The 12940-nt window shown below is 41.7% G+C and overlaps 1 protein-coding gene across 1 annotated transcript in view; it reads right to left on the bottom strand.

Moving 5' to 3' along the window:
- Window positions 1-2017: 2017 nt before the first annotated feature.
- The window catches only part of GAS6 (growth arrest specific 6), a 41796-nt gene continuing 30873 nt past the window's right edge, over window positions 2018-12940 (bottom strand). Inside the window, exons 11-15 of the mRNA XM_027743503.2 lie at window positions 10470-10634; window positions 8837-9005; window positions 7027-7199; window positions 5995-6223; window positions 2018-2596 (exon numbers count right to left, since the gene is read on the bottom strand). Coding sequence (XP_027599304.2) covers window positions 2445-2596; window positions 5995-6223; window positions 7027-7199; window positions 8837-9005; window positions 10470-10634 — 888 coding nt within the window. The 3' untranslated portion in view covers window positions 2018-2444. The remainder of the gene's footprint in view (window positions 2597-5994; window positions 6224-7026; window positions 7200-8836; window positions 9006-10469; window positions 10635-12940) is intronic.

The following is a 12940-nucleotide window of genomic DNA, read 5'->3' as shown; positions in this document are numbered from 1 at the left end:
CAGCCAGCAGTTCAGCTCCACAGTCACTTGCTCACTCTCCCCCTGGGATGGGGGAGAGAATCGGAAGAATAAATTTAAAAAACTCATGAGTTGAGATAAAGTTTAATGGGTGAAGCAAAAGCCACACATGCCAGGAAAGCAGAAAAAGGAATTCATCCACCACTTCCCATGAGCAGGTGTTCAGCCATCTGCAGGAAAGCCGGGCAATGTCACATGTAATGGTGATTTGGGAAGACAAACACTATCACACCAAATGTCCCCCCTTCCTCCTTCTTCCCCCAGCTTTATATGCTGAGCATGAGGCCATACGGTGTAGGATATCCCTCTGGTCAGTTGGGGTCAGCTGTCCTGGCTGTCTCCCCTCCCAACTCTTGTGCACCCCCGACCCCCTCGCTGGTGGGGTGGGGTGAGAGGCAGAAAAGGGCTTGACGCTGTGCAAGCCCTGCTCAGTAATAGCTAAAACATCCCTGAGTTATCAACACTGTTTCCAGAACAAACCCAAACTATAGCCCTATATTGCCTACTATGAAGAATATTAACCAAAACCAGCACAGAGATGTATTTTGGTAAAGGACTAAAATAATCATGAAAAACACTGCAGCGTGGAGTGTTTACGCTATTAACCAGAGTATCTTCAAGATTTCCAGCTCTTACTGAACATATTAATTTAATCTTTCTTGGGTGTTCCATCAAATTACAAATTGACCCAGAGTCATCAGTTCTAACATAAAGCACTCTCAGGAATAACATGGTTTCCCTTGCTCAATCAAAAAAAGCAAAAACTAGAACTGCTTCTGGGGTTTTCTATCCACGTGCACTCTGCCAATAAGTTATTATTGTCCAGTGAGAAACCTCCCTTTTAAACCTGTGTCTGGTCAGACCTGCGTGTGAAGAGTCTTTTGACAGGTCCTTCTTCAAGTATAAATGAGTAGGTTGGTTGAAAGTGATAAAGTTCTTTTCTGCCCTACTGCATTACTGCTGACTGATTTGGTCATGACATGGCGCTATGATGCCATGCTGTCTAACGGCTAATAGAATACCTTCCTCTTCTCTGCTAAATAAAGCAGGGATCCTTGCCAGAAAATATGCTTGGGATAGTCTTCCCACTCTTTCATCTTTTCCTCTGGGACAGTTACATCTTCACAGCTTGGTCACAGATGTTGCCACACATGTGGATTATTAGACTAATGTGTCATCTCCATATTTGCTTAGGAAAAACATGAGATGAATGACCAGGAATAATTTATAAAAGACCTTGTAGAATTAGATCTTTTCCACATTAGCCCTCTGAAGCATGGTGTAATATTAGCCATCCAGTATTTGGATTTTGCACCACAGCATATACCTGTATTGCTCAGTTTATTAATTTGGTGCAAGACAAGGATCAAATAAAGCAAGATTTAAGTGGCTCAGAGCAGGCTAGGCAAAGCCCAGCCCAATTTAAAAGCTGAATGCACTTTATGGCTCTACAACCTCTCCTGAGTAAACCCTCAGGTATATTCCGACCTCACTGTAGTTCAGCCTGGCTAACTCTCACAGCTCAAGCTTCTCTGCTCCCACTAGGGTCACAGTGAGTGAGCCAACCTAAAAGTTCAGCAGCAAAAATATGTCATCAGCAGATAATATTCCCCAATTCTTGACACCTCATCATTTGCGTCAGTGGCTACCGACAAAAAAGCCATGTGGCTTTCAACTTATTGAGTTGTTTCTTCTAAATGTTTCCTGCTGACCCAACTTTGTTTTCTGTTGACCAAGAGGTTTTGTAAAGGTCACAACTGAGTTTTCTTTGAGAGAAAGAAAGAGAAGAGAAATTCTAGCTATAAGAATAGTAAAAAACATTTGCTCTCCAGCTGAGCAGATATATAATACAGATGTAAGCACATAAACCCCCCCACCTCCAAACAAAAAACTAAACCAACCAAACAGCACTCCCCCACTACTGTAATCTCCACATCAGGCATAATCTGAGTCATTATCTCCAAATACCAGAATACAGAAAAATCTCAGTACAGGTAAATTAAAAACTTGTATGTAAATATTTTATTCTCTCGTATTTTGCAAATCAGAAAGCAGTGTTTGGTAATAAAAAAAAAATACAGAATTATTATTTTTCTTCCAGTCCACACTCATATATTACCGTGTTTTGCACATTACAGATAAAACTGTCTCTTACAGTCTAAAGATAACATTCGCTTTTGGTATATTCTGTACTTCTGACTTATTTAATATTAGTCTTCTGAACTATTTACAAATATATTACAACCTTTAAACCTCAAAGCAAAGAGTATTTCAATAATCAATCTGACATAAGGATCAGTAGCTCCTACATAACTTCAGTGTTTAAGAGAAACTATACACGCAGTGCGGTAGATCTGAATAATTTATATCTTTAAAAAAAAGCATTGAAAGTTTCTGAGTATAAAACTTTCGCACTGTAGTGGTACCTACAGACCTGCCTCGACTGGAGGACAGGAATGTGAGGTGATGTCACTGTGCTTGTAGAGAGCCTCATCTAAGTCCAGTGCCTTGTTGCTCAGCTTGACAGTCATGCAGCCATGGTAGAACGCGGTGACCGGAGTAGAAGTGACAGGAACGTCTGTGGGAAAGAGAAGACAAAGATCTCTCATGGCTGGTTTTAAATAAATACCTGCCCTACCTATGCTCAGATGACTACTACTTCAACGAACTTAAACTCACCTCTTCCCCATCCCAGGATTTCTACCTCCCTCCTGTCTTGCTCGCCAGAAGGCAAGAGCACAATCCCAGACATGGGGAAAACACCATCTGCTCTGGTGCACAAAAGCCCTTCTCCCAGAATGAACCCTTCCTCAGCTGCTCTGTATCTTTGCAAGTCCTCCAGTCTTGATAAAACCATGTGCTGCACAGCAGCAAGGCTTCACTCCACTTGCACAACTGTGTTCACACTGCTTTCCATCTCGATATTTTCCCCCCTCTCCATCTCTGAACCCTCTACTTTGTCTTTAGTGGAGCTGTTACGCCTTCCTCTAATGCTCCCTCTCTTCAAAATAGCTGCCAAAAGATTATAGAAAGAACTTTATGACAGCAAAGCACCTCCTATACGCAGCCTCTATCACTTGCTGGACTCATCTTTACCAGGACTACGCACAAGGAGGTTGCTGGCCTTCACCAGAAAGGCGTTGGAATGCATCTATTGAGTTGGTCAGATTAATGAGACTAATTTTTTCTATGGATATTCACTGGTGACATACTTTTACTCAGTTTATCAGAGGCAGAAAACATATAGCAAGGAAAAAGACACCAAGTACAGTCCAACAGACTAGAGAAATTAGTCAATCTTACTACTAACTAACCCCACACAGTAACATAACGACACGAAAATTTATGTGAGCTGTGTCCTCTACCCTTCCCCAAAGGTCATTAGTTTATTTACAACTCAAAGCTGACCCAATCAAACTGGTTGTGCAGTGGAAAATAGTAAATGTCTCAGAGATTATTTAACGTCACAGTGATGCAGGTAGCTAAACAAACCCCTTATCTTTACACCGAAGCAAGGACAACTCTAACAATAGGTTGTCCTGTTGACCCAAGATTATATGAAATTTAAAAGGTTCTGCTTGGAGACATGCAGGGCCAAATTTGAGGCTGATGTGATCAGACACAGCCCAAAGTGTGTCTAGGACTGAGTGAGAGAAAGAACATTTGTGGGGAATCTGTAAGCCACAAAGAGATACTAGAAATTTTTCAGCTTCCTGGGTGAGAAATACATTCCTCAGTAGTTGCTTAAACTATAGTTTAAGAACTTAAGAAGTTAACTTAAGAAGTTACCTATTCCTCCCTATTTCCCAAATTTTATCTTTGAAGTCTGCTTAAAAGAAGGGGGCATCTCCGTAACACCTCACATGAATGTAAACTAAATTTTGATGCAGAAGAAGTTGAAGTTGTGGCTTAACACCTTGAAGACTCATCTAAGGAATCATGCAGACTGCTGTTACATGTGCCACAGGGCTGACTGTAAGACAGTGTGGGCTTTCAGATGAATCTGTAAGATACTATCAAAAACAAATAAATTTTTTCTTTGTGTTACAGTTGTAAATCAGGTGAAATATTTAATTTTCTGTTATGATTAGAAATGGATCTGTCTGAAATGTGGTCCTGTAAGGATCTGGAAGATTAGTTTAAAGGCTCCTTCACCTGGTGGAATGCACATTTCCTGAAAAAACACCTATGCATCACATAAATTATATAATTCAGGATTTACCAGAACTGAAAAGACTACAGAAAATGTAATAAATACCTACATGTTCTTTCTTATCTCTTGAAACTCTCCATAGTATTTCTTCCACATTTGCAATATTAGCTGTACTGAGGATGGGACATACTACATACTTGGATCCTAGAATTCTTTCTTTATTTGTGGCAAATGGAGTAAAGACATTAAGTGTGACCACTATACTTTGTTCTTTTCCACTGGGTATGGAAGCCAGGAAAACCAAAAACTATGTAATGTTTTCAAAATCTGAAGGAGCCAAACTCACTTAGATCTGACCATTCGGTATAGTTATTTAACCCAGAATGATTAATCCAACTGAAGTGCTGAAATGTTTATTTGTTTGGCAAATGACAAGGTTTCTCAATGCAAGTGCTGCGTTCCTCTCAATAGCAAAAGCAGATCACTGGCAGAAATTCCTGTTACTGAGCAAAACAGATCAAAGGGGGAAAAGAAGCTAAACCTCCAGATGCCACTTGGGTCTAAACAGCCATAGCTATGGTATCTCACACTCAGTTCTGGATAATTAAAACTGTGCTTCACCCAGCACAGTTAGTCTAACCAAATCATAGACAACTTGGGATAGGGACAGAATGGGATTGTTTTCTGAGCTATAAAACCCTCTGCTGTGCATCTGAGAGCTACTTAAAAGAAAGTAGGTGTCCTATATTGATGCAATAGCCAGCTTGGACAATTCAATCTGACACTGGAAAATGCCACATTTGGGGCTTCAGCTTCTTTCTACCAGTGTGTGAATGTCCCAGAGTATCTGGTCTCCTCCTTTTAGGTGTGACTAGGAGACATTTACATCATCAGCATAAATACTCTTTAAACTCTTGTTCATGGTGAGAAAAGCCACTCTATGTGTCCTAGTACACATGGCACCTCAGCCACTCTGTTCCAGCCTGACTGCTTCAGCACCTACTAAGAGGCCAATGTTGCTGCCTCTCCCTTGCTTGGGCAAGTAAGGGCAAGATTTTGCTTAGGTGCTGGCATCATGTGCATCAGAGACGTGTTTCCTGAACTGCATTCCTCAGCAGAAGGGACTGATAAACCAGTTCAGCCAGAACAAGAAACAAACTCCCAAACTTGGCCAAAATTCACAATTCAGATAAAAGTTTCGTCTTTCAGGTTCAGAACAGAGGAGCAAACTGACCTCTCAGAAGAAGCCCTGTTGTTGCTGAAAAGCCAGAGAAACTATAAATGGTGGTATGCCCTTGGTTGTGCCCTACATACCCTTTGCTGGGAGGCAATCTGTTAACTGTGGAGTGCTGTGATCAGTTCAAAGAGAGCATCAGCCAGGGAAAATAACCACACTGGGCTTCCCAAGCTTCAGTCAAAACAATGCAAGGCCCTAGTACTCCTCTCAAGGAATGCTCTCACAGGTTTATTATATTAATGAAGCACTGCAGGGGCCTGTGGTCCAGCTCCTATGGATTTTACCAGGTTTAAGATAATGATCCTGCTTACAGGTATCCTTCAGACAAATCATTCCTACTGCTGAAAAAGCAAAACTTCCTCTTGCTATTTTTGCCTCCAGCTGTCCTCAGAAGGACACAATCTTTCAAGAAAAGTCCAACCCCAGATCTGTTATGGTCACGTGCCTGCATTGCAGACAAAGCCTGCTCAAGAAGAAACAGAGAAGGAGGCTCACAACTTGCACAAACAGAAACGGTTTTCCTGGCATCCAGCTCAGGAAGGCGAGTTGGGAGCCTGTGGTCCATGGTACAAAACTGGAGGCTCACCTGGCAATCCTCCCACATATGTCTTCACCGGTGATTGCAAAGAGCTCTCCAAGATAGATAGACTGTCCTCTAACTCAGAGATGCTTAGTTCACTTTCTCCTGCTATCCCATCTACCTTCAGGGATAAGTGATCTTTCTTGAGGATGATGTCCACAGAGTGTTCCTTCTTATCACAGAGATTTATTGCCAGTCGGGATACAACTATGTTCTCCAAGGCCACAGTGATAAACTGAACAGCAGGAGAAAGAAAGAAAAAGAGGCAGTGAGCAGAAATATACTAGCCACACTTATCCAGTACCCCACTGTGGCCTTTATTACAAACATTTTGCAGAGCCACCAGAGAATTAGGCTTATTACTCTTGCTGATTGTGTTATGAACTCATTTGCACAGACGAAAAACCAATGAACCAGTGAACTAATTATTGGTTGAAACCAGTGTCTTCTCAGAGAGAATTCTTAGGGGGTCTTGCAGAGGTTGTTACATTGCAGTGGAACCAAGCCAACTGGAGCTGTCGGCTGACTATAAATGAAAAATTGGCTCATGGGTTTTAGTGAAATCATTCCTGGTTTACCCTTGTGAAATGCCAGAATCTAGCCCTTTATTATGAATACTATTAAATAGTAGCTTCAGCAGTCCATCATAACTGGCCTTTCACAGCACCCAGAGTGACACCTAAAGCCTTGGCTACTTTGGGACTGTTACTGATGAGTTCCAGAGAATGGAAATCTCTGGTTTATGGCACTAAACAGCTTCTGTGCCAGAAAAAAATAGTAAAATATGCCTGCATTGAAGAGAGCAGTTCCATCTTTTACCTAGAGCACATTTGCAAAGAGCCCCCTAATAGTGTCTGACACGTACGCATAAGAGGCAGAACTTCGGTGTCAGGCAAGCACTGCTATCTCAGACCATGTTCTGAACTGGTGGGGCAAATAAACAGGCAGGCAGTAAACCTGATAACTGTTTTTGAAAATGATTTTCAGTTCCTAGAGAACAGCAAGGAACCTTCTCTAGAAAAATGCTTACGTCTGTACCTGTTGTTTCAGTTTCTTTGTGGAGTGATAGTCAATCAGAGACAGTGATAAAGGGACAGATGCTTCTTCCGTAACTAGAGCAAATAGCACACCAGTATCTGTTGCTGGTTGAATTACAGCATTTACTTCTATTTCCCAGTTCTTCTTGGTTTCATTTCCAGAAGAAGGTTGCACTGCAGAAAAAAAAACGTGCAGGACACACATAGGACTAACAGGTAAAATGGGTAGGCTGTGCAATTTCTCCCTAGAGAAGAGCACAGGCAGATGAGCCTATGGAGGGATTGCCACATTTCTTTTGTTAAAAAAAAAAAATCATTCCAAAGCATCTGGACATAAAATCAGAGAAGAAAATGGCATCAGTTTCCTCTTGTTACCTTTTGCCTTCTGCTGCTTTTCAGAATGTCAAAGGATAATGCTGAGCTTTTTTATCACAAAGAAATACTCAAATTCCCATGGCTGTCAATGCAACACACTCAAAGAACTGCTGCAAGGTAGGGCACCCAATTTTTAATCGTTCTTGACTGCCCAAAGATCACTGAGGAATCTAAGTCCAAATATGACATATGGGAAACATTTCTATGAAAGTCTGTATTAAACTGAAAAATTTGTAAGCATACTACACTCATCACCTAACCAAATACTTCCTGATCACCAGCCTCCAGAAGTGTGGGATGTTTTATTTCACTTGTTGAATCGTGAATTAAACTTTCTGGTATCTTCTTACTGCCTCAGTGCCCTCGTAATTTAAAAGGTAGTGCTGGCTACAAAGAAAGATCTCAATCCTGCTCCTGCAACCTCCCTTCATAGGAGTATTATCTTCGCTGGTTCACCACACCTTGAAATACAATAATTCATTCTTTATAAAGCTTACCATTATGAAGGAAAAAAAAAAAAACCAAAATAAAGAATTATTGTTTGAAGAAAAAAAGAATGCGGGTACTGAGGCCTTATCTCTGCTGAGTGTTGTCATCTGCACTTCAGATGCTTGTCTTTACTTTGTCATTTTTGAATCCATGTGCTAAATAATATGACAGACTGCTGATATTCCCTAATTTACAATGGCACAGCAGAAAAATCCACGTAACGATGAACAGATGGCTCCTGAAGAGGAGGACTTACATGCCAAGCTGAAACAGGTGGTCAGCATTTGTGTGGGTTCAAAAACACTGACAGTTGATCACACATATAAACAAATACAATAATCTAGAATAAAAAGGTGCCTTTCTGAGTGCCACATTAGTATGGACAAGTCGGGTTTGAAACTTGTTATTACTCTACCTATGACAATTTCATTCAGCTTGTATCAGCTTAGTGCATTCGACCCAAGTGTAACTAATGCCACCCCATGATTAAAAGTGAACCCAACCTCAGACATTTTGTTACAGACAATATTGATTTTTCTGTCCATCATAAACTCAAGATACAGCACTATGGCTTACAGCTCTCCCTATTGAGCAGAAACAGCGGTAAGGACTGGAAGCACCTAAGCTGCTGGCGGAGATGCTGCTCAGCCCGTCTGGGCTGAGGATGAGCTAGAAGCAGTCTGGATGTGAAATATATTACTGGAGCTACACAGAGCGAACCTAATCCATGCTGGGCATATTCACACCAGTTCTAACCATCATTCATAGGACTTCCTTTGCTATGAATCACAAGTTTAGTTATTCCTCTCCATCCACAGCTGCCAGTCTTTTGTGCATCAATGAACAGTGAATCTGGCATACATGTAAGTTTTACACTGTTTATAAACCGAGTATGGTTAATAGCAGGACAAGAGGTCAGAAATTAAAAAAAAAAACAAATTACTTACCATAAGTAAGATTAAACACAGCAAAACCTCGGCCAGGATAGAAAGACCCTCGTCCTGCTACAGCAAAGCACTGCATCTTTTCATTCATCTTTATGGTCTCTTGGATAGAGGTGTCCTCCCCATTCAGCCAGTTCCATGCCCGCATGCAACCATCCAGCCGAGGGTTTATCTAGGAAGATAAAGCAGTATCTCATGCTTCAAACTGCTGTTCAGTGAAGAAGAACTGGGTGCAGAGAAATACTGAGTTATGTTATGATACTAAATAGAAATAATTTTGACGCATTACGCACATGCAAACTAATTGGCAGCAATCTCAATCCTGCAACCCCAAGCAAATGAGTGTTCAGTATTCCCCAGGAAACTCCCCTAAGCTCAGTTTGTCTCCACAGGACAGAAGGACACTAGCTAGTGCAGGTGCTGATTTGGTTGTATTGATTCTGTAATCTCCCCTATGATGCAGATAATCAGTGCAACTTATTTCTAAAGATCTGTCACCAAAGCTCTGTAACTCCCATAATTCTGCACTGTAAAACCCCAATCCTTTGTGTCATTGCAAACAGCCTGCATGACACACAAGACAGACATTAGACCTGATCACAGTATGTTTTTAGGTTCTGGCTTAAGGAGGGGTGCCTGAGCCACAAGACAGGCATACCACTCTTCACACGCCTTGTTCCTTCCAGCTTCTAGTTAGGCTATCCTGTATGAAATCTCAGCATTAAAACATGAGACAGTATGTAAAGCCTCTAAATCAGCGCCATTATTCCCACTTAACTGAAGGAGAGAGAGAATTAAGTGTCTGAGCCAGGATAAAAACCTGAGGAGTTTTTGGCTCTCAATCCTAGATTCAGACCCCACCCTGACCTTACTGTTTCAGACAAGCAGCGGCCCTGAATGACTTCCTGTGAAGCACAGGAGCCTTCCTCAGCTACTACAATCCCAGTCACAAGCCACAAGCTTGTCACCTCATTTAGAAATAAAGAGATGCAAATTAGAGTTTCAAGGTGCTAACTCTGTGTGTGGTAGACATTCAAACCAGCCTGAGCAGCAGCTATTTCAGAAATGTAGCAATCATCTAATCTCACCCAAAGGAGTGCCTTAACTTTTATTCATACGCCCTACCTACTTTAATTAGGAGGAAATAAATAAAAACAAGCAGCTGTTTTTCCTCAGATCTCACTAAACTGAATGAGCAAACAGAAGCAGCAAAATTGTCATACAATACACGTGAAGCACAAACTTTGGTCGCAACACAAAAAGTGCCCCAACATTGTTTCCAGGCTTAGTAGGCACAGTGGCACCCTCACAGAGAGACAGTGCCCACTGACCACCTCCCCCAGGGCCACTCATGCTCTCCAAGTCCATATGACCACAGTGAATTTTGTCATGTGCTCCAGTTTTGCTGTGCCCTAACTGTACAGGCGGGATGCATCTCACCCAAACTTACCAATCAAAAAATCAGGAGTCTCACCTTTGCTACTAGCTTACACTCCTGCTACAGTTAATGGAGAGAAAGCTGTATCCAGAAGGTGACAATTCCACCTGTTTCAGGGTAGGTTGAACTGCTCTCAGAAAAGACGAAATCAAGCCCTTCTGGCATACAAAGCAGCATGAGGGATCGTGCTATACTTACGGGTAGAATAAGGTCCTTTGTTTTGAAAGGAATGCCTCCTACTGTCAAATTCAGCTGATACACTCCTTTGTATAGAGTAAACAGATCCCCTGAGACAGCTATTTTCATAACTGCATCCCTGTTGACCTTTAAAATTAAATTTCTTTCGAGTTCTTCAACAGAGATCTGAAAAAATAAAATTCCAAATTGAACAATTCAGTATGAAAAGAACTTAATATCTGCAGCCTCAACTACAGGACAGACCCCGCCACTGAAATCCCCAAGACAGAAAAATATTTTCTGTCCCCAAGCCTCTTTGTCTACCTTTTAAATTACATTCGACCTTGACATGTAAATCTTTACTCTAGAAAGCAACCTGCAGTTACCCTAACAGTGAAGACAGTCCAGCTACTTCAAAACAGCTATAGAAAAACATGAATGGAATGATTATGTGACATATGCAGGTTGCCCTATGCAAAATGTAAATGCAATAACGAGTTATTAATGAGAATCTTCTTATTGCAACTGCACGTGAAAAGAAAAGCTGGAAAGACAGACAAGATGGCTTTCGTTGGACCAGTGGAATATAATGCAGAAGGCCTTCCAGGTACAGTTTTTGAATACTGACCTCTGCAAAAAGAACAACAGATGATGTGATTTCTGAGATGGTAATAAAAACATGTAATAGGCAATGGCTTTTCTCTCAAAAAGCCTCTGCAAGTTTTCCCTCCATGTCTCCAAAGAGCTACTTCTAGGAAGATTCTATTACCACTGAAATTTCAAACAAATTTTATAAGTTTAATTATGACCAGGCTGCACAGAGAAGCACAATAAAACATCCATCTCTGCAGAGGGAGAGAAGGAGGCAAAGCATATAGACGATGCACCAGGCTGCTGAACAGCAGCAGAGATTCTGCTGCCTTGGGACCTGGGTCCTGCTACCAACAGGGTGTTCTGTGGCTATAGCAGAAGATAACCCAATCTTCTTGTAGAGAAGGAGAAAGGAGTGCACCTCTGCTATTTCATAACTTCTTCCCACTCTGTGACAGATACTCCACCTACTCACTCTTCATCCATACAGCTCTGTTTCCTGGGACACCCAGATGCTGCCTCCACCCATGAGCCACTGTATAAAACCAATTATCTATTTGTGAGGCTGTTTAGACTTGTTCTTCCCTCTCCCTGCTAGCAGGCCAGGTCCTGAGGATCCTTCTCTTTGCATTTTGAGTAGCTGTCCCAAAATTGCTTTTATCAGCCATGCTGAGCTCTTGCTCTGTGGCTGTAACACAAAGGAAGACAGGTCTGAGCAGATTTATACCTGGACACTCCTTTTGGACCTTAGTCTTCAGTAATGAAGATCTAGTTAATTTGATAGTTGAAAAGATTATTCACAGATTTTTCTCCTCTCATCAACCTTTTTTCTTCTCTTGTGAATTCCAGCAGAGTCTGCTTTATACTGCTAGAACACTGCTTACACCTGGTGTGTTGCTCTGTGCCATATCTCACAGGATGTGAATTTATTTGCCTGAAGCTTGCTTGTTTAAAGTGGCACCTACACCTCCTAACTGCATTCCATGGAGACACACAAGCCAGTCTCAAACGGGTTTTTTTGGGGATTGGCAGGCTGTAAAGTCTGCTTGGTGGGAACATGTCCTGGCAGCCACCCAACTGGATGAGCTACACAGGCTATCTAGCTAAAAACTCACTCGGACACCTCTGCTCGGTGTCATGGTCACCACTGCCCTAATGCACCAGGGTATGGAGTGCCACAGGAACTGGCACAGACTGTCTCCCTGTACCTAGCACAGACACTGGGCAGTCACAGAGCAAATGGGAATGAGGAAATACTGTCTGCAGTAGTGCCCATACTGTTCTTCCTCTGTGAAGAAATCCTGCTACTTGCAGGGCCACCAAAATTTAGGGCCTTCTAAAATTTTATTATATTGTGTAGCAAGTAATAACATAGAAATAAAAAAAAATTATTCTGAGTTCTTTGCTGCTTCTGGTCATTAGTACAAGTAAACCCAAATCAGTGAAAACTTCCATCGGAGGAGGGGTTAATCCCTGTAAAAACTCTTAATAAATTCCAGTTTGGGAAATAACATTCTGCCTACTTCACAATGCCCTCTAGCTGTTTAAGCTCATGTTCCTTAAATTCAAAGCTTAATTGCTGGTGCACCACCATCACCTACAAACCAAAAGGGGAAGCATTTCAGTAGTTAGTATCCTGGGGGACATTCAGGTGCGCAGTTCTTAAAGCAAAGGGTTCCCCTATGGTTAGCCATAAGGGCAGTCAGCTTTGTGTTTTGGATTCACACTCTGGATAGCTCGTAGCACATAGCCAGCCTATCTGCTCTTTGCTGAAAAGCAAGTGGACAGCACTGAAAAGGGACAGAGCTACAGCCAGACACAGGGTTAAAGCCAAATATGAATCTGCTTGTGATTGCTCAACCCTCAGTCCTGACATTTAACAGTGTAGTTAAGTTATTATT

This window comes from Pipra filicauda, unplaced genomic scaffold, assembly GCF_003945595.2.
Source record: "Pipra filicauda isolate LSUMZ 115617 unplaced genomic scaffold, ASM394559v2 scaffold115_size4368891_pilon, whole genome shotgun sequence".
Lineage (NCBI taxonomy): Eukaryota > Metazoa > Chordata > Aves > Passeriformes > Pipridae > Pipra > Pipra filicauda.
The sequence above is the reverse complement of the archived record's forward strand: the minus strand, read 5'-3'. Positions and strand labels throughout refer to the sequence as shown.